At 37.6% G+C, this 27,499-nt stretch overlaps 1 protein-coding gene across 1 annotated transcript; it reads left to right on the top strand.

Moving 5' to 3' along the window:
* The first annotated feature begins 2,507 nt into the window (after positions 1-2,507).
* On the top strand, positions 2,508-3,677 carry LOC113326273 (F-box/LRR-repeat protein At1g55660-like). The gene is made up of 3 exons (XM_026574032.1): positions 2,508-2,728; positions 2,826-3,471; positions 3,549-3,677. Exons 1-3 carry the CDS (start codon positions 2,508-2,510, stop codon positions 3,675-3,677), a joined length of 996 nt encoding a protein of 331 aa, XP_026429817.1.
* Positions 3,678-27,499: the final 23,822 nt, after the last annotated feature.

The raw sequence follows: 27,499 nt of genomic DNA, 5'->3' as shown, positions 1-27,499 counted from the left end.
ATTCCATTTGAAAAATGCTCATTACATTGGACCCATTTTCAAATCAATATCTGAGAAAGGAACAAGAAATTTAACAAACCCATCCTATTGCATTCATTTATGCGTCCATTACAGTATTTACTGGCACTATTCAATGGCCGGAGATCTGAATTGTGGATAATTGTTTACACCGATGAGTGCTGATTGATCACGTTTCTCATTCGATCAGTTGTTTTAATTGGGGGTTTTTCTTTCTTAATAATCTGCAAAACAAGACAATTCAACTAAATGAAGCTAATTTTAAAGAAAAAGTCATTTAATCACGGGTATGGGTAATCATGGAAAATCAAAATTGAAAATTGATCAACATCGCTTACTACTGCTAATCGTGGACGACTCCTTTTCATTACAACTCCAGTTTGTGATTTTTCCGTAACCCTTCTAGTCGATGTTGGAGTTTCCATTGACAAAGAGAAGTTTTAATTTTGAATTTGGCCATTCATGTTTTACATCAATTGCTTCGGGCTTGAAGAAAAAGAGAAATTATTTCGAAATTTTGGTAACACATTGTTGGATAAATATTAAAATCTCATATAATCTCTCTAATGAACGGGTGGTGGCTAAACTTAGTCGCTCATATAGGTTTGACCAACCAAATACTTATTGAATCGCTGGTCATCCAAGCTCGAAGTAAATAGCTACCAAACCTACAACGGCGGTTGCTCTATTCTTACCGGGAAAAGCATTTGACCGACTAAACTACTCTATGTGGTCGCTCAAATTAGTGGATATATATTAGTACCGAGTCGCTAGTTTGATGGTCGCAAGTTTAGTAGCTTTACCCTTAAACCGACCAAAATTTTGGGTGCTCGCTAACATTTTAGTTGCTTAAGCCATGTTTTCTTGTAGTGTAAGCCTGATTATGTAAAGGGAACTTCTTCTTTTAAGGAATGTTCTTAAGAAGATTGTTGTGAAGAAGCAAAGTTCAGGGAGTACAGATGGTTTTCTTGAAACCTCTCAAGTGAATAAGTCCACCGTGTTTCAAGATTCTCAAGCAGATAGGTTTACTTCCCTTACTTCACCTGAAGCTCTAGACGACTCGCCCACTAGATCTTCTGGTGATGCGCCTTATGTGCGCAGGAGCGCAACTTAATCAAAGGATAAGCATTTTCCTGAGCCGAGTGACTTCGCCCTCCAAGATGCTTATGCTGATACTAATCTGATCGAGAATACTTTTAGCTCCGCACAATCTTCTAGCAACGGTCCTGATCCAACTCAGGTCTGTAATACGATGAAGAAACTTTGCTCTAAATCCTCTTTGGACTAGCAGACTAGGTGTGATGTTGCCTCTGCGCTGAACTCAAAACAACATTTCTACTTTGAATGACTGCTTCCTAAATCTTTAGAATTCCCTTCGCCGCTTGATTCTCATGGAAGAGCATTGTAAGTCTGAAATTCTTATCAAAAATCAGATTGAACAAATCTCCAACCTTCAAGGAGGATTTCCAACCTCAAAGAGGTCGCATCCAGGCTTGAGAGCGATATGTCCAAACTCCAGAGGGAATCATCCGCAAATGCTGAATCTATAACCTAACTCCTTGGTAAGTCCTTTAAATCTCTTCGGATGTTCTTATCTTCATGTTTTTCTTCTCAGATTGACTATGGATTCTATTCCCGGACTCAATGAATTGTTTCTAATGTAAGTCTCTTGAAATATTCTTTCTCAACTGGTCAAATGACGAAATCGATCCTTCTGGCAGGCCTTCAAACCACGCGAGTGCTTCTCCTGTCAAGCTAGCTGGAAAATAATTACTCCCTCCGTTTCAAAAAGACAGTTCGTTTTGACTTTGTCAAAATATTAAGGAGATGATATTGTTTTACTTGACTACCCTTAATTACTTATCTATTTTATTTTAAAATAAAAAATGCTAACAATAAAAACTATCTAAAATTATTAGGAGGATTATAAATATAAACATAAAAGGAAAATTAAAAGATATTAAATTTATTGAGTATAAAATTTATAAGGAATCTAATTGTTGGAAAGATATATTTGTTTCCTCAATTATATAAAATCCCTTAATATTTTAGATAGGGTCCCATTAAAAATAAATTTATGAGTGTAGAAAATTTAAGGGTATATTAAAGAGTTCATTGGAAAAATATAACTAAAAACAGAAGCTAGACACAACATTGAAACAGACCAAAATGAAATAATGGGCGGACTTTTTGAAACAGAGGGAGTACATAGTACTGCATCATTACTTTCCCATCATATCTTCGTCGTCGGTAAAAGATAAGTAAGTTATATATAGAAACACACGTAGAATATTAGTATTAAGCTAGCTAGCCAACAAAAAAAAAAAAGATTGGAGTTGGAGCTAGGGTTTTCGCATCAGCCCAGCATGGATTGATACATGCACTCAGGTAATTCTTTCAATTTTCTTAAAGTTTTTAAGAACTATCACTTCAGGGTTCAACCCTTCATATATAGTGCTTGATTTACTGATTCAAAAAATAGAATAGCAATGGTAGAAACAAAAAAATTACGAACTTCCTCCCGTAATGAAGAAAAAGAAGTAGATAGAATCATCAAGTTACAAGATGAACTAATTCATCACATTATGTCGTTTATGGATACACAACGTGCAGTACAAACTAGTGTTTTATCGAAACGTTGGATTGATATATGGAAATCTTTGCCGTGTCTGAGGTTCAGAACTTGTTCTTTTGAAAGCGAATTTAAACGGTGAGGTTGGTGGGAAGATATGATCGATAGAGCATTACTTCTGCGAGATCCAAAGGTTTAGAGTGACTGCATATTCTAATGCTGTGTCGATAAGTAGCGTTAATAAATGGATCGATGCTGTCGTTAGGCGTAATGTGCAAGATGTAACTATAAAACTTGCTACATATTCCTTCGATGATAATGATTTGACATATGAAGTTCCTCCTAAACTACTTAAATGTAAATCATTGAAAAAACTGACACTTAGAAAGCTTGGTGGCCAGTGTGTATTTATCATTGTTCCAAAATCAATAAGTTTACCACAGCTTAATTATATGTGTCTTAACGGATGTTTAATGTCCGATGTAGAATCATCCAAAAGGCTCTTCTCAAGCTGTCCAGTTCTTGAGACATTGAACATAGTTGATTGTTATATAAAAACTAATAATCAAAGGAATTTCGCTTTGGAGTCTCTTAGCCTTAAGAAATTTGCATACACTAATCAAACGGGTTTTAAGCAGTCTATTATCAAGTTATCTGCTCCTAATCTCAACAACTTCAGCTGTGAATCTTTCTGGACAAAAGACTATCATCTGCTAAACTGTTCTGATCAGCTATCCGATGTAAAGTTTAACATATTATATTACTATACATATGAAAACCAACAACTAGAGGAAAAACAAGTGTGTGGTAGACGTATGGTTAAACTTCTTGCAGCGGTTGATAAGGTGAAACAACTCGAGTTATCATCTGGATTCCTTGAGGTATGTTTTCATCGCCTAGTCTTCATCCGGTTTTATCGTCTTCTTTAAGTTATTTTTGTTATCCATGTATGCTTTAGCTTCAATATCTCTTAAGAGAATTTTCTACTGTTTGTGAAGGTTCTCTCGAGTGCTACCGACTTGGTACACTGTCAACTTCCTTGCTTATATCATCTTCAATCTTTGAGACTGCAAATGTGGTTTACTAGAGATAGCTTCCGCGCGATAGCATACTTACTCACGATCTCTCCGAATATAAAGACTCTGATCCTTAAAGCAAACGCAATAACGTCCAAGCATTTTCACGAATGGTGTAATTCATCATTTGCACGTGGTTTACTTGAGGTAGTTTCTATTTACTTTTGTCAGTTAATATACCTTGAACACTGTCTAATACAACTTGAATGATGTTCATCCATATTAATTCTGATGCATTCCACATTTGTACATGTGCAAAAAAAAATTAGGAACCTGCGAACCAGTAGTTCTTATCTCTTAATTTTGATTACCACTATTTATTTGTCCCTCTAATATATCGTTTATTATTTCTTGGTTTGCATATAGCCGAAATTAGCAGACATCGGGGATGATTGGGAAGTAGGATTCTCATTACCATGCATGCTCTCTCACCTCAACGTTGTTTAGATGGAAAATGCCGAAGGATGTGATCCTGAGCTTAAAATTCTGAGTTTTCTATTGAAAAGTGCGAAGGAATTGGAGGAAATTGCTCTATACCCTTGTTCTACTATTAACTCCCTTGATATATGGAGAAACCAATATGAGGATAAGCTAAGTGCACTTCCAAGAGCTTCTTCACACATCAAAATGAGGTGCGGAGCTACAGAAACTATCTTCCATATATAGTAAAGTAACTACATTTACTTTTTATAACCGAACGATGAACATTCAAGACTTTCCCTGAGAAATCCAAAGTGTTGGTTAAACTTCAACATAGAAGTCACTAACAAGCTGGTTAGGACAAGATTAGGAAATTTATGTAATCCTAAGGGAATGAGAAGTCATCTAGTTCTAAGAAAAGGAAAGACATGTAAGAAGGTAATAGGACTAGGAAAAGGAATTCATAGTTCTATATATATATGATCACCAAAGTTGTGGTTGATCATATGAGCAAGATTAGAGCTTGTGTTTAGTTTTGAGAGATTTTCTAAACATCAATAAAGAGAGTTGTCTTTATATAAGCTAAGTTTCATCTTGCAGTTGTCATTAATTGGTATCAGAGCGTGTTTCTGATCCATGGAAAACGAAACCACCATTGTGGGTGCAAAACAGTTCACGCCACCATCAATACAAGTTTCAATCCTCAACGCCACAAACTACACAGTATGGGCCATGAGAATGAAGGTACTGATGAAAATCTACAAAGTTTAGGAAACAATTGATCCTGGTACATTGGACCGAGACAAAAACAATGTTGTCATTGGTTACTCTTTCAAGCAATACCAGAATGTCTTGTTCTACAAGTTGGTGAACAAGAAACTTCAAAGAAAAATTGGGATGCAATAAAGGCACGTAATCTCGGAGCTGATCGAGTTAAAAAATCCCGTCTGCAAACCTTAATGTCTGAATTTGAAAGAGTGAAGATGAAAGAAACTGATACTATTGATAGCTTTGCAGGAAAGCTATCAGAGATAGCCTCAAAAGCTGCGTCACTTGGACAATCCATTGATGAATATAAACTGGTAAAGAAGTTTCTCAATATTTTACCAAGATCCAAGTATATTCATATCATAGCTTCTCTCGAACAAGTCTTAGATTTAAAGAAAACTAGCTATGAAGATATAATTGGAAGATTGAAAGCATATGAAGAGAGAATCCTTGATGAAGAAAACAATAGAGAAACTCAAGGAAAACTCTTGTACACAAACTCTTACCAACAAAACTCTGCGACAAGAGGAAGAGGTCGTGGAAGAGGTGGTAGAGTAAATAGAGGCCGAGGAAGGGGAGGAAGGTTTAACTCACAAGATAGAACAACAAGTCAGAATGATCAAAACCAAGGGAAAGAAAAGAAGGATAGATTAAACATTATTTGTTACAGATGTGATAAACCAGGACACTTCTCCTCTGTATGCCCTGAAAGAATACAAAAGATGGAAGAAGCAAACAAGAATGAAACAAGGAAAGCCGATACTGCTCTTTTCATGCACGAAGTGGTATTCTTAAACGAAGAGAAATTAATACCAAAGAACTATAAAACAAAGGATAGTGAAGAAGGAGTATGGTATTTAGATAATGGATCCAGCAATCACATGACTGGTAAGAGACACTACTTTTCTGAACTCAATGAGAAAATCAAAGGACAAGTGAAGTTTGGGGATGGATCTTCTGTAGAAATTGAAGGGAAAGGATCAATTCTATTTCAGAGCTAGACCGGAGAACAGAATCTTGTCACAAACATCTACTTCATCCCAAACTTACAAAGAAACATTCTAAGTTTAGGACAAGCTACAGAAGTTGGATGTCATGTTAGAATGCGACAAGATTATCTATCAGTTCATGACCCAAGTGGAAGACTTTTAGTTAGAGTCTCACGCTCACAGAATAGACTCTACAAGATAAGTCTCATGATTGGAAGGCCATTGTGTCTGAATATGAGACTGGAAGATCAGACATGGAAGTGGCATGCAAGATTATGACACATAAGCTTTAGAACATTAAAGTAAATGTCTCAGAACAAGATGGTTCGAGGGCTACCACAGATAAACGATGAATAAAGGATCTGTGAATCATGTTTTGTTGGGAAAAAAACGCGTCAAGGTTTTCCAAAAGCAACAACATTCAGAGCCTCAAATCCATTAGAGCTTCTTCATGCTGATTTATGTGGTCCTATTACACCACAAACCCTTGCAAATAACAAATACATATTTGTTATTATAGATGACTTCTCAAGATATATGTGGTCTATTCTTATGAAAGAAAAGAGTGAAGCATTTGACAGATTCAAAGCTTTCAGAAATCTGATAGAAAAAAAGTTAAAAGAGGAGGTCAAAATGCTTAGAACTGATAGAGGAGGAGAGTTCACTTCCTTAGAGTTCAACAAGTTCTGTGAGTCAAATGGAATCAAAAGGCAACTCACAGCACCATATACACCACAACAAAACGGAGTGGTGGAGAGGAGAAACAAGACTCTAATGGAGATGACAAGAAGTTCTTTAAAGGCTATGCAGGTACCTAATTATCTATGGGGAGAAGTTGTACGACACTCCACATACCTAATAAACAGGATACCTACGAAATCTCTGAAATACATGACTCCATATAAAAGTTTGCGAAAGAGAAAACCAAACATAGATCATTTAAGAGTGTTTGGTTGCAAAGCATACGCAAAAGTTGATTCTGCAACTCTTAAAAAACTAGATGATCGATCTCAGACTCTTGTGAATCTAGGAATTGAGCCTGGATCCAAAGCTTAAAGATTATTATTAATTGTGTATGTTGAACAACCAGAAGGTTTTGAAGTAAAAGGACAAGAGCATAAGGTTTATAAGTTATCAAAAGCTCTATATGGTCTAAGACAAGCTCCTCGAGCCTGGAATACAAAGTTAGATAAAATCTTAAAGGGAATGAGATTCATAAAGTGTTCTAAAGAAACTTCTGTATACAGAAGAGAAGAAAAGGGAACGCTTCTTGTGATTGCAGTCTATGTAGATGATCTATTTTTGACTGGCAACTACCTTAAGGTGATCAATGAGTTCAAGAGAGAAATGTCATCAAAGTTTGAGATGTTAGACCTCGAAAAACTCACTTATTACCTTGGCATAGAAGTCCATCAAGGAGTAGATGGGATTTAGATTAAACAAGAAGCTTATGCAAGGAGAATTCTGAAATAAGCAGGACTTGAAACTTGTAATCCAACTAAGATACCAATGGAGTTTGGACTTAAAGTTTCAAAGGCACAAGAAGAAGCAGAGATTGATTCAACGAGTTATAGAAGAAATGTTGGATGCCTTAGATACTTGTTACACACAAGACCAGACTTGGCTTTCTCTGTGGGAGTAGCAAGCCGTTATATGCAGAGTCCACGTAAGTCTCATGGTGATGTAATAAAACATATATTGAGATATCTAAGAGGAGCAATCATCTATGGATTGAAGTATGGTCGAGGAGGACCAAAAGGAATTGTTGGGTATAGTGACAGCAGTCATAATATTGACCAAGATGATGGAAAAAGTATGACAGGTCATATCTTCTACCTAGGAGATGCACCTATCACATGGTGCTCACAGAAGCAAGACACAGTAGCTCTGTCATCATGCGAAGCTGAGTTCATGGCCGCAACAAAAGCAGCTAAACAATCAATATGGCTTCAAGAACTGTTGGGTGAAATAAAAGGAAGAGAACCTGAAAAATTTCTCATCAAGATTGATATAAGTCTACAATTGCACTCACTAAAAATCCACTGTTTCATGGGAAGACGAAAAACATTCACAAAAGATATCATTTCATACGAGAATGCATCGAGAAGGAGGTCATTAACGTTGAACACATACCAGGAACTGAGCAGAAAGCAGATATATTGACAAAGGCATTAGCTTGGATCAAGTTTGAAGAAATGAGACAATTAATTGGAGTACAAGATATGTCACGTGTAAGGTTGAAGCTTAACGGGGAGAATGTTGGTTAAACTTCAACATAGAAGTCACTAACAAGCTGGTTAGGACAAGATTAGGAAATTGATGTAATCCTAAGGGAATTAGAAGTCATCTAGTTCTAAGAAAAGGAAAGACATGTAATAAGGTAATAGGACTAGGAAAAGGAATTCATAGTTCTATATATATATGATCACCAAAGTTGTGGTTGATCATATAAACAAGGTAAGTTTCATCTTGCAGTTGTCGTTACAAAGTAGTGAAACCAATTTGTTTCTGATGTTGAGTGAAATCACAGACATCTTCCGTGACAAGAATGAATGAAAATGTTCTTTTTGGGACTTCGTTAAATACTATAATAAAGGCTATATATGCATGCCATTTAATTCTAACAGTGGATTGTGATATTCTATCATCTGATAACAAGTTAGTAGTTACAAGAAGAATTCAATCGACATATAGGGTCAATTTTCAATGCATCGACCCAAGATAATGGTTACTCTCAGGAAGTTCAAGGATTCAGAAATATATATATATATATATGCATAAACCCACAATCAAATTACGAACCTTCACAATGAAATCATAGGCTCTACTGCAGTTCAGTTCAATAAAAAACGAAGCACTAGGGTTATCCAAGCCACAAGGATTCAAACAACAAAGAATCTGAACTTGTGCCTGTACTGATTGTTGCTTGAGCTAAGGTTTAGGTCGTACTAAGAAAGATAAATGGTTTTGACAGTGAATTTAGTTATCGGAGAAATATTCTTAAGAGATATAAATGTAGTCCACCGACCATAGTGAACAAATGATTTAATCAGTCGTCCATTATGATTTTTTTTCAAACTAGGTCTAGGAAATGTATCCATCACCAAGACGGCAACTCTGATGGAGTGATGGTTGTGAGTGAAAAGTTAAAAATCAGAAAGGATTTCTCCGTTGTTCACGAGAAGTGTTGTTCGGACCCATACTGAAAGCCAATGTAAACAAAATATAATTATTAAAGCACAGCCATAATAAGACTTAACTTACACTGGTGGTATATCGAATGTTAAGCTTGTACTATGCCGTCTTTTCTAAGGTTGGCCGCGAGGAGAGGATTCACGTGTACTATGCCCATGGGTTGGAGAATCTTTTTTTTTTTCTCGATAAATAAAAATATATTAAGAAGGAAGGCAATTTACAAATCTGCCACCCACAGAGCCACCGAGCAGGGGAAAAAACAAGAGAAAGAAAACCCAAAAAAAAAACAAAAAAAAAAACAAGAACTAAGGAGGTTCAAAGAAAAGAGATTTCCAGTTGGTTATTACATCATGAATACAATACCTAACTATGAAGGAATAGCAAAAGCCCAGTGGAAAGCACTTATTATCGAGTCGGTGATGATATCCTCTACAGTTCTCTTCTTGCCAGTGAAGCTTCTCGCTTTCCTCTCTAGCCAGACGTTCCAACATATGCTCGCAAGAAGGCGTTTCCAAATCTCCTTACGGCTACTAGAACCCGAATAGTCTTGCTCCAGGACTTGAAAAGATCCAACAAAGAAGCAGTGGACGGAAGGAGAACATTAGCTTGAAAGAAAAAGAAAGCCCACACCTAATTTGTAAAGACACAGTCCCAAAAAAGATGCTTGCCACATTCCGCCACCAGGTTACAAAGACGACAGACAGTCGAGGAAGAATTACCAGCTACAACGACTAACGCAATGTTTCTTCTAAGAAGATTATCAACTGTCAGGAGCCGCTCTAACACCAATTGCCACAAAAAGAAACTGACCTTATGTGGCCAAGCACGAGACCAAATTTTCATCTTAGGGAATGTCGCGCTATTAGTCAAACCCACCTCATTGTTATACGTCGACTTGACTGAAAAAACTCCAGATTTGTCGCCCACCCAGAACAACTCGTCCTCATCATTTGGAAAAAACACAATAGAATTAACGAGAGTAATTACCTGGGTAAATTCAGCAATCTCTATATCATATAAGCGAGGACGAGAAATGTTGAGATTCCAATGAAAACCATAGTCATCCGTATTAAAGAGCTCAAGAAGAGAAATATGCTTGCTGTTGGAAATTGCATATAACCTGGGGAAAGAGGTGGCTAGAGGGCCTTGAATGCACCACTTATCCTCCCACAAACGGATTCTATCGCCCCTACCCACTTTAAATTGAGTGAACTTGAAGAAATCATCGGCAACCTTATTGATATTTGTCCACAGACTAACACCATGAGTATTAGTAAGAAGCCTAGTACGCCAACCAAATCAGCAAGATCATACTTTTCGAAAATAATTTTGGCCCAAAGAGAGTTCCTCTCCTTACCAACAAGCCACCACCATTTCTTCATAAGAGATTTGTTAATAACACGTAATTTTCTTATACCTAGACCCCCCCTTCATAAGAGACCTTGGTCCAACGAACCCAGTGAGAGCCTTTTTTTCCCGCAGAGCTATGCCATAAAAAATCACGGATTGACTTCTCAATTTGATTCACAACAGACTTAGGAGCTAAGAAAAGAGAAAAGTAATATACACGTAAGCTAAGAAGAACGCTCTTAATCAACGTAAGCTTTCCTTTCTTCGAGAGGGAGCTTCTCTTCCAATAAGCAAGTCCAGACTTGCATATTTCCACAATTCTATCCCATTTAAACTTAGACAAAGTTTGATCTCCAAGAGGCATGCCAAGATAAATGGAAAGAAAAGAATCACAAGAACAACCCAAAATAGCAGCCATATCATCCAGATTAACGACTTCTCCCACGGAAAACAAATTGCATTTGTTGAAATTAGTACTAAGGCCTGAAGCATACTCAAACGAAAGCAAAAGATACTTCAGGTAACGCACCTTCTCTACGTCGGCGTCAAGAAAAACCAAAGTGTCATCTGCGAGTTCAAGATGACTAATAAAAGTACCTCCTTCTTTAACCTTGAAACCACCTAAATTTCCAGACATCAGAGCTTTAGAAAACATGATATTTAGGACTTCTGAAACAATCAGGAAAATAAAAGGAGAAAGTGGGTCTCCTTGACGAAAGCCTTTCTCGCTAGTGAACTTCCAGCAAGAGCTCCCATTAACCAAAACAGAGAAGGGAATTTTCTGAATACAACCTTCAATCCACAACCTCCAAATGTTACCAAACCCCATTGTTCGAAGGACTTCATCGAAGAAGGACCATTTAACATTATCGAACGCCTTTTCGAGATCGATCTTACAAACTAGCCCAGGGATTTTAGACTTTAACCTTGAATCAAGACATTCATTGGAAATCAAGATGCTATCGAGGATTTGTCTCCCTTTAATAAAGGCTGTTTGAGAGTTCGAAATTACCTTTGGCAGCAACTATTTCAATCTCTCGGCCAAGACTTTTGAAATAGCCTTAAAAACTGAATTGGATAGGCTAATTGGTCTAAGGTCCTTAATCTCCTCCTCTACTGCTTTTTTGGGCAAAAGAGATATCAAAGTTGACTTGAGCCTCCAATCTACGAAACCAAAATCTTCGAAGTTCTTAACCACACGCATAATGTCCGACTTCATAAAGCTCCAGCATTTTACTATGACATTGACATGAAACCCATCTGGACCTGGGGGTCGATCTTGACCTAAAGACTTAAGAGCCACCAGAAATTCATCTTCCTCAATTCTTTTTTCTAACAACTCGTTATCATCCGGAGAAATAGTCTTGAGACCCAAATTATCCAAAGAAAATTTAGAGTTGTCAGCCAACTTAAATCTATTCTGAAAATGAGCCACAATGTTGTCCTTGATCACATTTCTTTCTTCGACCCATTCACCCTCAATGCGCAAGCGAGCAAAAGTATTTCTTCTTCTTCTAGACTTGGCAGAAAAAATTTAGTGTTTCTTTCGCCCTCAATCAGCCATTTGACTCTAGATTTATCCTTATAATATCACTACACTATTTTCTTGGATTAGTAACTCAAATTCGTAACAGCCTACTAGCTGTTACGAATTCGTAACAGGAAAATAGTGTTACAAAATGGTTGTAACAGTGTGAAGCTGTTACAAATCTTGTCACATTTCGTAACAGTTAAACTGTTACGAATTCGTTACTAGACATGGTTCCACGCGTGCCATCTGTGTGCGTGGGAGGTCACAACTTCATATTTTTCCACCCAAGAAATGTATAAACTTGGATATTTCATCCCTTGGTCACAGTTGCACATGCGCTAGTCAGCTGAGATGGTCATAGACTCATACACATGAGCTAGTCGAACCACTTCATCTCTTTTCACTCGACTCGAACCACTTCCCTCTTTCCACTTTCCTCACCTTTGCAGAAGCGAAGTGAAGATTGGGTTTCATTTCGAGGGTTTGAGTTTTTCGATCTGAAGCTGAAGCTGAAGATGTATGTGATTTGTGTTTCGATTTGTTTTTGAATATGTTCTTTTCTCATCTATTTTCACTTTCTTTATCTCTGCAGAATCGAATTTAGGATTTCAGGCTGCAAGTGAAGTTTGGGTTTCAGTTTGAGGGTTTCGATCTGAATCTGAAGATGTAAGTGTTGAAAGCTTTCGATTTGTATTTGATTTGAGTTTCAATCTGTTCTTTTTTATTAGGGTTTCGATTTTTGATTTTGCATGAGATTTTGGTTTAGGGTTTCTATGTATATGTGATTTTGGTTTCGATTTTCGATTTTATTTGAGATTTTCGATTAGGGTTTGTATGTATATGTGATTTTCAATTAAGGTTTCGTTCATATGATGTTTTTTGGTGTTTTTTATAGGATTTCATTTTTCATTTTGAATCAGTAGGGTTTCAATCATCATCTTTAAGAATTGATTTTAGGGTGTGAGGGATTAATGATTTCTTAGTAACATGTAGGGAATGATGTAAGTAGTTTAATAGTTCACTCTTCTTTGATTAATAACATACAGGTGATTGATTCGATATATTTGCTTGTTCTTCTATTTGGTATTCTTTTATTCATATTTTCGTGCATTCGTGAAAGTATTATGTTAGTTTTGTTGGTTCATAGAGTATTTTCTAGGATGTGAGTGAATGTATACAACACGTTCACTCATTATCAATGGAAAAATATTGTATACAGCACGTTGCTCCAATCGGGACACTTTAAACTATTGATATTGAAAATTTAAAACAACAAAGTTGAGGAATGAATGGGTAACACGAGTTTGGGTATTGTAAATCGGTATCTGAACCAACTTCATTGGTGTCGGAAATAGTCTTATAGTTGGTAGATGGACGGACATACACTACACCAAATTCAAGGATTAGTAACTAGAAGTCCCAACAACTTATCCCCTGTTGCGAATTTTCAGCTTCGAAACTCAGTTGCGAAAATTTTGCAACAGTTTATTTCAGTTACAAAACTCGCAACTGTTTGGATTTTTTACAACTCGCAACAGAATTGAGTTGTACGCGTGCGACTCGTGTATGTGGCTGCCCACGCTTTCATGCTGACTTGGTTTCAGCCCATTCAGATACTTGGAGTCAGCTTCAAAACTGACTCATTTTATATGAATATCGAGAACACCTCGTTCTCTTATCTACCTCTCATTATCTTATCTCTTTCTCTCTCGTTCTCAGCTCCTCTTTCGTTTTATGCTCCTCTCTCGTTCTCTTCTCCACCAGAAACGAAAGTTCTCTCATATTCCATAATCACTGAAACCTAAAATCTATACCTTTGTTTGATTTCTGAGAAAAAAACCTTTTAGGGTTTAGATTATTAGCACTACACCATTTTTTCCGATTCGAAACGGTTATTGAGCGTTACGAATCGGGGTTGTAACTGTTCAGGACCGTTACGAAAAGGGGTGCTACAAATTTTTTGTAACGGCCCAGCAGCCGTTACGATTTTTTTTTGTAACGGCTTTACTACGTGGCACTGTCGTAACATGCTAGAGCCGTTAGAAATTTATTTAGTAACAGAACGTTGTAACAAGCTGAAGCCGTTACGAATTTTTTTGCAACAGTAAAAAAATTACTGCCGGTGAACCTTGACCTGGTCAAAATCAGTCAGCAATGACCAATTTTGACCAGGTCAAGGTTGACCGGCAGCTCATTCTCGGCCGGAATACGCCGGAATTCAAAATAACCACCTGTTCAGGACCGTTCATTTCTCCTTCACAATCAACATTATTTTGTTTCAATCAAATTCATGTCCATTCAATCAATTCTAATCACATTCAAATGGATTCATACAAAGGATTCATACAAAATAGAACTTAAATTATTCTAAGTATCAAATAGTAGGGGAATGTATACAAATTCCCATAAGTATCAGTTCATAGAAATTCCTATGTTCACAAATTTATATAACTTAGACTGTACATAGAAACTTACTGCAAATTTTCTATGTTCACAGCTATAGATGATAAACCAACTTGAAGCTGCAAATTTTAAGACTTCAAGTTCGAAATCCATGCATAAAGTTATAGATGAAAAGTATGTGCTAAGTTTATACCAACCTATGTTAAAAGCAGAAAAAACTTCAAAAAAATATAAATTGGGGAGAAGAACAATGAGAAATACTTACTGTGGTTTTGTAATAAGAACAAGCCCATGATTTAGTCATCAAGAGCTTCAACTGAAAATGCAACCACTGATCCAGGCCATCATTGCAATTGGTCCTGAAACAAACGAAAGTCCATAAGCTCTCTCGCACGCGCAACAAACAAGAGTCCCGTAAGAAACATGGAATCTAGAAATATACAAGTTAAGTACTTACCCGGTATTCTAGAAGGTACACAAGTTGATGCCAATCCAGCTGTAGTTCACTTCCCACCAGCATAATACCTCGCAAGTATAAATTGAAGGTCAGAAACCACGCCTCTTAAACTTTATAGTACAAATATAACCAAGTGAAGTACTTACCAAGGATTGATATTTCCCCGGCTGGCTACTGCTGCTTCAGCTGACCTTGCGAGAAGTCCCCTGTGCATTCACATATAACAGAACAAAAGCCACCCACACATATACAAATAAATGATGAACTGAAAGTGCATATCCATTCATAAGACGGTTTGTGTTCACATAATTCAGGAAAAAGTTACATCGGACAAAAAAAGTTGCTTCAAGTAAAGCTATTCTTATGCACAACTGCATAAGAGTATGCGTATGAGTCATCATACATACAAAAGTGTGAACTGCAAAAAAAAAAGGAAAATAAGCCTAAATACTTGTTATGCAACACTGCAGAAGTTGCTTCAAGTAAATCTATTCTTATGCACAACTGCATAAAAGTATGCGTATCAGTCATCATACATACAAAAGTGTGAACTGGAAAAAAAAGGGGAAAATAATCCTAAAAACTTGTTATGCACCACTGCATAAGAGCATATGTAAAAAAGTTTGAACTGCATAAAAAGACCAAAAAGAACCATATGAGTTGAGGCAGATACTACGCGTTGCTCAAAAAGGTTGACACATCAAAAAGAAAGAGATGGTGTGTCGTAACTTGAGAGGCACATCTTTGGATGAAGCACATATACTCCAATTCCAACGTCTCTGAAGGTAGCTGCATACTTGTTGGCACTCACAGTTATTGCATCTGGCTTGGAAATAGTATCGATACACACCTTGGCAAGATGTAAGGGTACAAGATCTCCGTGAATTATTTCTCCTAAACCACCAGTACAGATGTTACCAGTTGCAACCACTTGACCCTCGAAGTTCAGTAATGAAAAACGCGACATGCTATGTACTCCTGATGCAGCTGGTGGACTCGTCGCAGCTTATGGAGATGATAGAGGTGAAGCAGAAACACCCTGTGGAGATGATAGAGGTGAAGCAGAAACACCCTGTGGAGATGGAGCTTTTGAGGTGCTGGCCAAGTTTGAGCCAACTGATGCTGGCATTGCAGATTGGATATCTTGGACTATGTGGCATAATTTTCCAAGTCCTTAGATTAGAACCCCCACCTTTCCACCTAGTTCTTCCACCATTTGAGTAACACCACCCTCCTTCTTTTTCAACTCATTGACCTTGTGACGCGCAGGAGCAGAAAGTTGGACTTGTGTACGAGATACAAGACCAAGAGAACGATCCCGTCCTCTAGTATCCTTTCCAAAAGCCGCAGCAAGTGCACAAAGTTCCTCTACTGGAAGACCTGCATCCAGTTTTTCTTTGATCTCTTATTGCGCCTTCTTCATCTTATCCTGTTGTGCCAAGCATAACAATCGAGAAATAACTGAAAAGTGAACCAACTCACAGCATATGGCTGGGCGCTAGGTAAGATTGAGCCATTCTCTTGTGTATGAGCTTTAAGCCACACATCCTCAGGACTGATCTCTACATCAGGATTCTCGGCCTCCTACATTTACAGAGATCGAGACAAGTTGTGAATATATCAAAGTTTGAGGCATTATTGAAATACAAGAGAGATGGGGAAAATTGTGAATGTAGAAGAGATCGAGAAAACTTACGTACCAATTCAGCTCTGACCAAACAATGAGGTTTGCGACCGGAACAATGTGTGTAGCCATATTGTTTTCTTTTCCGCTTATGGTTAATTCTACTTTGCGCTGCCTTTTCTTATTTTTCATTCTCGCAAAATTTTATCCAATCCTCTTCTCTTACAGTTGGTGGAACATGTAGAATCCTTTCTTCATGAGTAGGGTACAAATCATAATGATCGGTACGTAACTCAGTTTTAGATCTCCTCCATGGACCAGCCATGGACTTCTGAACAATATCCTTCGATGTTTCAGGGATATTAAATTCGTCCTGTAAAGTCAGATCTCATTAATGGCTTACTGAGGATACAACCACTATAAAATAAGTTAAAGGAGTGAACAACAACTGAGGATACAACCCTCATTAAGGTAAGTTTTGTACCTTAAGGGTATTGCAAACATCATCCTTATGCTTCTGAGGCACAAGCTTCCAGTTTTTGTATGAAACAGGCACATGTGTACGAACCAATGAGCCCTTCCGCTGACCAGTTGTCGTGCAGTTCCTGGAAACTGGTTGTCCATACTCATTGACGACTACTGCTGCCATATCCTGGAAAAAAAAACATCATGAAAGAAAATATTGCACAAGAGAACAAGCGAACAAGCGATTATCTATAAAAAACGAATACTGCTGCCAGATCACAGAACAAGCGAATAAAACAAATAACACCTCTCAAATAATAAGTGATCAAATAAAACAAAACAAAAGCAAAACAAGAGAAAAACAAAGGCAGTCGTTCTTTTTATAGATATTCGTGAAGCGCAACACATTGCAAAGGTGGCATCAGTTTCATTTCAAATAGAACCAACTGAAAGCAACTTTTTGAAATTCTCATTGTCAGTAAGAACTGATTGATAAGCTGTAGGAACTTCAAATTTATCTACTGAACAAGTTAACCCCTGATGTGAGTGCAACACCACGGACCATCCCTCATCTGTAAGATCCTTCGAGTAGAACACTTGAGTCGCTTCAGATGCAAGGATAAACGGACCCCTGATGTAAGATCCCTCATCGGACACTCTAACTTTGTTTTTCATCTTGGATAAGTTGACCTTTATAACCTTTGAAACTGCATCAACCTTACACGCATTCTTATCTCCAACACTAACCCAATCACAATAGAAAACAGTTTCTTCAAACTCCATGTAATTCAAGACAATAATCTCTTTAATAACTCCGTAATAAGTTATTTCTGCTTCCTCGGCCGACTTCGCTTTCAGTCTTGTAAAAGCTTTCATTGATACGCCACTGTTTTGCGATATATTCTTCGCCTCACAACCTAGTGTGCTAAAAGTAAAGCCATTGACTTGGTATTTCCTGTAGGATATTGCCTTGAAGAGGGGTCCTTGCACGAGTCTCCAAAGTGTTGAATCAGTCTCTTTGGCTTCTATCAACTATAAAAGTTCATGTTGGAGTTAGTATCATAACCAAAAACATAACAAGCTGGGATGAAAGATTTAAGATATCATGTTACCTCGTCGCGCAAACATACATGAAAACTATTTGAGGTCTGCTGACCATTAGACGTGTTGTCGCTGACATAGGAATCATGCTTCCTGCAACCACATAAAAATAGTATCAAATAATGAAAACATCTTAATGCATCAATCAAACTTCTATCTCAAATAAAACCAAATACATAGACATTGATAATTCAAAGAACAAACAAATATCATAACTCTAGCATACTACACAACAATTTAAAATTCACATTGAAGCAGTAATGTTTACCTTCGCCAGTCATCTATCTCAAAATACTTAGATAGGATCCAGCTACGGCATTGTTCAAATTGTACTTGAGTTAAAGTCATACTCTTTCCAGTATTTAGAGGCATCTCATCTGCAAACTCATAGTCATCATCTAAAAAAGCCCGTCGAGTATGTTTATGAGTACCATCACCATCATCTGACATGCCATCCATAAAAAATAAGCTAGCTTCTCTCAACGAATACCCTCTCGCAATGCATCCCTCAATGTACCTTTTTGTTGCGCACCAACCCTTTAAAGCCTTTCATTAACCTACAAAGAATAGTAAAGTGTAGAAGCTGTCAAGGCCTTATCAAGCATGATTCTTATACTAAGTTGTCAACTTCATAAAATTTCAGAAGAAAAAAACTTCAAATATAAACTTTGTTAATCAAAGTATCTTACACTCAGCACCTGACATTCCATATAACATTCTCAAATTCAATCTAATCTATAAAGCAAGGGTTTGTACCCTCTATATCTGCACTAGCATAACACACATAGTAAGATGTTAAAAGACACAACCTTTCAATAATGAGAACTAACAGCTCCACTCCTTTTTATGGTTACCATTGGATTTTTATACTACTGTGTTAGTCCAATCATGCATTTAACAACTGAGTTCCACTAAATAATTACAACACTAGCAATTTCTAATAAGGACATTACAGATTCGCAAATAGTATATTCACGAAATAAAGTCATCCTCTAGCATAAAATAAATTAATCATGACAGCACAATAAACAAAATTGCTAAACAGGGGAAATAGTCAAGTGGGAAATTTACCTCTCAAAAGGGTACATCCACCTAAATCTGACCGGACCGCAGATTAAAGCTTCATCTGCCAGATGAATCATCAGGTGGATACTAATGACAAAGAACGATGGAGGAAAGTATTTTTCTAGAACACACATCGCCTCCACCAAACTAGCTTTAGCTTGTAAAAGATGCTCTCTGTTAATAACCTTCGCACATAAGATATTGAAAAATAAACTAATCCGGAGAAGAGCAACTCGCAGATCTTTAGGAAATGAAGTTGCAGTATGAACAAGCAGCGGAAACAAAGACTGTATCATAACATGGTAATCATGAGACTTTAAATTCTTCAACTCCGGTGAAGTCACACTTAAATTCTTCAAAACTGTACAGAAAGCAACTTTTTCATCCTTTGTTAAGGCAAAAGACCCATCTTCCATTGTTGTCTTGCCCGTGTTGTCATCCTCTTTCAACCATAACCGCTTTTTAATCCCCATAGCTTCCATATCTTTACGTGCATTAAGACCATCTTTTGACTTGCTATTTCCCAATACAGTATTAATAATGTGCTCAGTTATATTCTTCTCGGTATGCATCACATATGTACAGTGATGAAGTGTGTTCGCTCCCCAATACGGCAAATCATAAAGAATAGACCTTCGAGAAAATAAAGAGTGATCGGGAATTTCTTCATCAGCATACCCTTCAGTCCCTCTTTTACGTTTCTTTGATGGTGATTTTCCTTTACCCTGTTTGCTTTTCAAATTAGCTACCATCTCTTGAACTTGCAATCCTGTTAGTCGCCATGGAGCTTTACCATGCTCAACTCCTCCACTGAAGTTTGTTTTATCATCTCTAAACTTGTGTTTCGTTGGCAGCCATCTTCGATGTCCCATATAACACAACTTCTTATTATATGGAAGCCACTAAGCATCTGTTTCTTCTCCACAACTTGGACAAGCAAAATACCCATGAGTTACACATCCAGAGAGAGTCCCTAATGTTGGGAAATCATGAATTGCCCATAACAACCTAGCTCTCATCAGAAATTCAGAACCGGTGAAGCTGTCGAAAGTCATAACACCATCATTCCATAACTCTTTCAACTCTTCAATCAATGGTTGTAAGTAAACATCGATATCTTTACCTGGTGCTCTCGGGCCTGATATCAACAAACATAACATAGAAAACTCCCTCTTTATACACATGAAAGGAGGAAGATTATACGGACAGAGAATTACCGGCCAACAGCTGTAATTGAGACCAAAGCATCCATTGGGGTTGAAGCCGTCAGTTGCTATACCAAGAGTAAAATTCCGTGCTTCCTTAGCAAACTCTGGACAAAAACTATCCGCACAACGCCAAGCTGAAGAATCAACGGGATGACGCATTACATTGATATCTTTCTGTGCTCTAAAATGCTAAAGCATCGCCTCTTCTATCCATGGTATACTATAAAATCTTTTCAGCCTTGCAATTATTGGAAAGTGTCTCAACGTCTTCTGCGCAACTTGAGTAAGTTTTCTCTCATCATTGAAAACTCTTACATACCGCGGTTCTTGACATACAGGGCACTTCAGCAATGAACTCTTATCCTTCCAATAGAGTATACAATCATTCACGCAAGCATCGTAGGTTACATAATCCATCCCCAACTCTTGAATTATCTTCTTGACATATGGAAACTTACTTGGCAGGGTGTTTTCTTCGGGAAGCAACTCTTTTATCAATTCTAACATTGCAGTCATACAATTGTTTGAAATCGCATACTGAGTCTTTATGTTGTTCACCATTATCGCTACATACAATGCCGACTTTCCTTTAGGACACGAAGGATACAATGGTACTCTTGCTCGCTCGTCCTCTGATAACTTTTTCTTACAACACCCCTTGGTCCCAACATTCTCATCCACATCCACATTTGTTGTAACATTCTCATCCACATCCACACTTGTTGTAACATTCTCATCCACATCAACTCCTTATGTGACATTCACATCCATATCCATAGCAGATGTAACATTCCCATCCACATCCACATCTACTGTAACATTCCCATCCATATCTGTTGTAGTCTTATCCCTATGTCTTGACCGTGCTTCTACTGAACTTTCACCATGATGACGCCATGTTGTATACATCAAACAAATACCATGTTTGAGCAAATGCAATGATATCTCACTAAGTGAAACCGAACCTTTAACATTCATACAATTTCTACAAGGACATGAAAATAAAACCCTCCCACCACCATTATTCTTGGCAAACTGTATAAATGACCTCACACCTTGTATGTATTCACCAGACTTACGGTCACACTTCATCCATTTCTTGTTCTCATCAGATGACATATTACCCTTCAAAATAGACTTTATAGGATCAAACCAAGTACTTAGTCCTAGTGGTGGGTTTGCCGAAGCCCTCATGAAAACGACAGAAACATCCTCTCAACGAGGAGAGGATGAGCTACAAGTAGTTCATAGAAAACAGATTACAAAGAAAACAGAGTTCATACATATGGTATGCAAGTTTTGTAACATTGTCTCAATTAACTGACTCACATCACATTTTTTTAAAAGTAAAAAATTAATTCATACTAATTGAAACCCTAAAACTGAAATTAAACAAATCAATTCATACTAATTGAAAATCTAAAAATAAAAGTAAAAAAAAATCAATTCATACTAATTGAAACTAAACAAATCAATTCTTATACCTTCAACTTCAGCTCTTTGGAGTTTTTCAAAGTTCTTTAGTCTTTCAAACCCTAACATGAAATCAGAATATCAGTTAGTATATATCCTTCAAATCCTAAAACTTGATTTAACAGATGATAAAACAAATACCTTTAAAGTTCTTCAGCTCTTCCACAGATAAAACCCTGAAATAAGAGAAAGAAATCGTATCAGATTTATATCAGATAAAAATAAACCTAAAACGAAATCAGAAATAAAAATCACAATAGATTTATCAGATGGAAAAACCCTAAAATTAAAAACCCCAATGAAAAAAACAGACGATGATTGAATGAATAAAAAAAAAAAAACTTACGATTGAAATAACAGATCGAGAAATTTGAATACTAACTGATTTGAAACTTACGATTGAAATAACAGATCGAAAAATGTCTTTGATAAATTTCTGGTATCTTCTGCGGAACGAGATGAGAAACGAAGAGAGAAAGAGAAAGTGAAAAAAATGAAATGAGTGTACTCTATGAAACCCTTATCTCTTCACGAGCTCATCTCTTTAGGGGAGGAATAATACGCTCGCTTAGTGAACTTGGGTGGAAAAAGGGGGAAAAGGGTTGAATGGCACACGCGCAATAGTATCTGTTACCGTCTCTAGTGTCACCAAGCGTGTGACTGACACACGTAAAAAATTAGCATGTTACTATTCGTAACAGTTTCCCCCAGTTACGAATCTGGAAAAAAATTTCGTAACGGCTCCTCCCTGTTACGTCTAGGTTGTAACGGCCATTTGTAACATAAAAGTTTGTAACGGCTGCTGGGCCGTTACAAAATTTAGTTGCAATTCGGGGAAAATGGTGTAGTGTAGGTCTCAGACGCTAAATTTTTCTTTCTATTTCAATTTCAGACTTCAAATCTCATCCAAGGCTTCGGTTAAACTGATTCAGGTAACAATCTATGTTTCATAAATTCGGGTTTTTTTTGTTAAATTGCATGTTGGTTTGGATGAAGAATGGAGTTAAAATTGAGCTGTAAGATCTGTTAATTAGGTTTAATTAATTGATTCAGTGAGATCTATGTGGAGATCGAGTGTTCATATCATTCTAGGTTACTAAGGGATTAAGCGGGTTCAGATCTTATGTGTAAAGGTGTGAAAAAAGTTGGTTTCTTATTGATTTCAAAATCTTTTTTTAATCATTTTTGAATTGAATGATTGAGCATATGGATTGAATATTTTCATCTCTCTATGTGAACTGAATTACTTAGCAATATGAACTTGTTATACTATGATGTGATTCTTTTCATTTTAATTTTCCTTGTTCTTTTTGCTTTTTCCTCAGGATGGTCTGAAGTTTATACAAGTTGTTGTTGCTAGACGTAATTGTGGTGTTGTGGAGATTCTGTTTCAGTTGACATCCCCTATTCAAACTATCTCAGACTGGAGTGTTGATGGACTAATCAAACCTATGCAAGCTCAAAAATAGGTTGTCGGTGTATTTCTGAGTTGTTGAAAATATTTGATAAGATTCTTAATGGTTCTGAGAAATAAACTGGGCAACCAAAACTTGATCATTATCCAGAAGTACTTAACCATATAAAAGTAGATGATAAAAGGTTCACGAGATAGCACACCGAAAAATTAGCCCAAAACTTGTCCAAGAAATTTGAACAACATGCACTGTGCTTTCTCCAAGTAGTATGCGATAAAATCGCTCTCTACACCAAACAGTAGAATTGTACCAAAAACTTATAAAGTGCCCAAACGATATATTTTTCCTCTCAAACGGGTCTTCCCTCCAAATCGGAACGTATCAACACTAAAAGACCAACCTGTTTCTCAAAACGGTCTTGCACTTCAAACCACTTCGATGATCCCTGATACACTGCCAAAATCCTCCACCAAAACATCATTGAAACAAAGGTCACAATCTACTTAACATCTCTCTCAGAAACAGTAAGAAAGATGCCCTAAACACCCAAATGGATGCCACTAAACGTATTATGTGTACGAAACATAATGATACCCGAACCTGTAGCCACGTCACTCTCCAAAGTTACGCGCCCTTCGAATCTACAACGTTCACAGAAACACAACTAAATAACCCTTTCTTCAATCATATGCTTAAGATGCATATTCCATAGCTTGTGTTAACAAAGTTGTTTCTCATTAAATGATAAGAAACCATAGCTCCAGCACAACTGAAATCCCTGTATACGAAGTCCAAAACATACCACGTCTCATCAAACGATCATCACACTTCAACTTACTTGTAACCAACACGCAATAATTACTCCAAACGAAATTAAACTCTTCGAAACTGAAACATGTTGATCCTTGATCACGGTCAACAATTCCCAAAATGAAATCTTCAAAAAAAAAGATCTCACTAAATCTTCACTGCCTTATGCAATTGAATCCATAAAATCTTCGAGTCTAACTTCCTCTTAACATCCTTCGACTTCTTAGGTCAAAAAATTAGCAGCATGATCAAACTGATGACAAGCGATATCAAACTTACAACCTTCGTACTGAAATAATGATAAGAATTTGGCAAACTAAAAATTGTCGCCTTTACTTCAACCAACATACAAACCGAAACTTGTATCTCGACCACAACGCTCTTGCTTTTTCAAAACGCGATTTGCGAAGCAACACACCCAAATGAAAACAACTTGGTCTTCCAAAATAGTCCACAAAAACCTCATACGAAATGAAGTAATAAACACAATCAACTAACCAAAATATGGTTACACAAATACTTACTTGAAGCTATGCGGAATGCATAGGGTTATATGCTTCAAGAAGTATAACATCAAATCGTTCGATGTAGAGCACTACCAAAAACGAATGTGGAATATCAAAGTATCTCATTCTTCCGAAATACTTTAACATGCATCATACCCAAAATTGATAACATCAAACCCTTCAAACTTGAATGTTTGATAACATCAATATATGCATCTTCGAATATTTGATATCTTCAAATCCTTTGTACTTCAATACTTGAAAACATCAAATCCTTCGAAACCAAAAAATTCCGCAACCCGCAGATAACCGAAATATCCGCACTTCTAACTTTGATTGTCTTCACGCTCACCGCACCACTTGTTGTGGGAGATAGATAAACTAGCCGCACCACTTGTTAGGGAAATCCAAATAGAATTAACCCAAAAGACACTAAATCTTTGGATCGACGTAGAATGAAAGATAGACGATGCAAACACACATATGATGCAATAAGTATAGCACACATATCTTAACGTGGTTCAGCAATATGCCTACATCCACAAAACCGGTTACGACTTTTTCATTCTTATGGAACCACTAAATAGAGAATTACACACTTAATGATTGATGAATCAATCAATAACTATGATCCAACATTGTTTTGATGATAAACCCTAAAATAATTCTCATGAACAAAACGCTCCAACATTGCCGAATAAATTCTAACCAAACAAGATAATACTTATGTTACATAACCGAGATAATCTTATTCCAAACGATGTATCTTCCAACACCAACGATGATCTTCCACCATCAACGAAAAAATGATCTTCTCTTCACTAAAATTCCACCCAAGAGGTGGGATGGAATCCCTAAAGACTTTAGAGAACTACATTGTGTATTCTCTAACTCTCTAGAAAACCACTGAATTCCATTGATTATTCCATGTCTAAACACATAGCCTAGACCTCCTTATATAGGAGTCACAAACTTGATTCCCAAGTATTAATCTTCTTGGAAAAGGAAATCGTAACCAACTAGGAAACCTAATGTTATTTAGGTAACCTATCTAAATATGGGAATCAACTTAAACTAGGAAACCTTGGTTTTCTCTAAACTAATGATTTCTAGTATGTTCCGGAATTTTCTGGAACCTTCCAAAACAACGACAATTATCTAACAATAGTTACAAATATTTCGTAACAGCTTAGTCTGTTACGAAGTTCTACGTCGTAACAGCCTGTCTGTTACAAACGCTGTTACAACCCAAAGTTCGTAACAGCCACAGGGCCGTTACAAAAATTTGTCACGCCACGTTTTGAAACAGAAGCTGGCTGTTACAAACCTGTTTTGTAACATGTACGTACTGTTTTTAATCGGCCAAAATGGTGTAGTGAATGCACCTCCTGCTTATCAGCGATATCTTCAAAATCCAACTTAAGACGATTCCAGTTAGATAATTGCTCATCAGAATAGTTTCTTCGTCGCGCAGCTGGTCAAGAACGTTAATTTGTTGAAGAGTCCTTTCAAATCTTCTATCGATGTTGCCAAAAACATCTCTATTCCAAACTCTTAGTTTAACTTTTAGCATCTGAAGTTTCTTAGCCAGTTGAAAACCTGGAGGACCCGTAACCACAAAGGAACTCCACCATTCCTCCATAAGAGAAAAAAGAGAATTATCGAAAATCCACATCCCTTCAAACCTCCATGGAGGGGGACCCCAATCATCAATATTGCAACACAAAAGAATAGGTTTATGATCATACATAGGACGAGCCATTGCCATAACAGAAATAGAAGGAAAATGATCCTCCCAACCTACACTTAAAAGAAACCTATCGAGTTTGCTGGAAGAAACATTGGACGAGCTACTAATCCAAGTATACCTTGCGCCTTGAATAGGAATGCCAATAAGATTCTGATTATCGATACAGTTGTCGAAGTCTTGCATACCCCTGGAAGACCTTGTGCATCCGTGCCTATCATGCATATACCTAACTTCATTAAAGTCACCACATATGCACCATGTAAGCCCCCAAATATCATTCATGATCGACAATTCTTCCCAAAGCCTACGCCTTTCAACCACTCCGCAAGTCCCTTAGACACCAGAAAAGAAGTCATTGAAAATTATCAATATATATAATTTTTAAACGGTCCGCGAGTTATAACCCCAAAGGTGTCACTATCCATATACAAAAACTCCAACAAAACAAATTGTTCATAAAAACCCCATTTAATATAAACTGTCTATATTACCCTTCTAGTTTAAATCACCCCAACAAAAACAAAAATCAACCACACTTTAATTCTTATTATATTGTCACCCCCAACAAGAAATAAACAACCACCAATAAGCACCGCTGTCACCGATAACCACCGCCACCACTTCCGACCACCGCCGCCACCTCCGGCCACCACCTCCGCCGCCGCCACTGACCACTACCGCCGCCGCCACCACCACCGACCACTACCGCTCCGCCGCCGTCGCCCGCCGCCGCCCACCACCGACCACCACCGCCGCCACCACCGACCACCACCGTCCGCCACCACCGACCACCACCGCCGCCCGCCGCCACCACCACTGACCACCACCGACCACTACCGCCGCCAGACCACCACCACCGCCACCGACCACCACCGCTCCGCCGCCACCGATACTGCGCAATTGCACCACCACAGCCAGCCACCCTACCATCCAGCACCACCATTGTCGACCACCACCGCCACCACCTCCGACCACCACCACCACCACCGATACTACGTAATTGCACCACCAATACCAGCCACCCTACCATCCAGCACCACCACTGTCGACCACCGCCGACCAAAACCAGCACCACGACCGCCCACCACCACCACCTCCCAAAAATACGATGAAACCGATTTTGGTTTCATCATAATAAGATGAAACCGATTTTGGTTTCATCATAAATACAATGAAACCGATTTTGGTTTCATCTTGGTTTCGTGAGAAATCACCTGCAAGAACTTTTTAAGAGGTATTATACATCTTCATGGATAGAAATACATTGTTGAAATACGATGAAACCGATTTTGGTTTCATCATA

Source organism: Papaver somniferum, unplaced genomic scaffold, assembly GCF_003573695.1.
Source record: "Papaver somniferum cultivar HN1 unplaced genomic scaffold, ASM357369v1 unplaced-scaffold_10, whole genome shotgun sequence".
In the NCBI taxonomy this organism is placed as follows: domain Eukaryota; kingdom Viridiplantae; phylum Streptophyta; class Magnoliopsida; order Ranunculales; family Papaveraceae; genus Papaver; species Papaver somniferum.
The sequence above is the reverse complement of the archived record's forward strand: the minus strand, read 5'-3'. Positions and strand labels throughout refer to the sequence as shown.

Excerpts from the sequence above, each read along its gene's own strand:
- LOC113326273 (XM_026574032.1), top strand. The coding sequence starts at position 2,508 with ATGGTAGAAACAAAAAAATTACGAACTTCCTCCCGTAATGAAGAAAAA. Across the intron at positions 2,729-2,825 it reads TTTGAAAGCGAATTTAAACG|CGTTAATAAATGGATCGATG; the intron begins GTGAGGTTGGTG and ends GTCGATAAGTAG. Across the intron at positions 3,472-3,548 it reads TATCATCTGGATTCCTTGAG|CTTCAATATCTCTTAAGAGA; the intron begins GTATGTTTTCAT and ends TGTATGCTTTAG.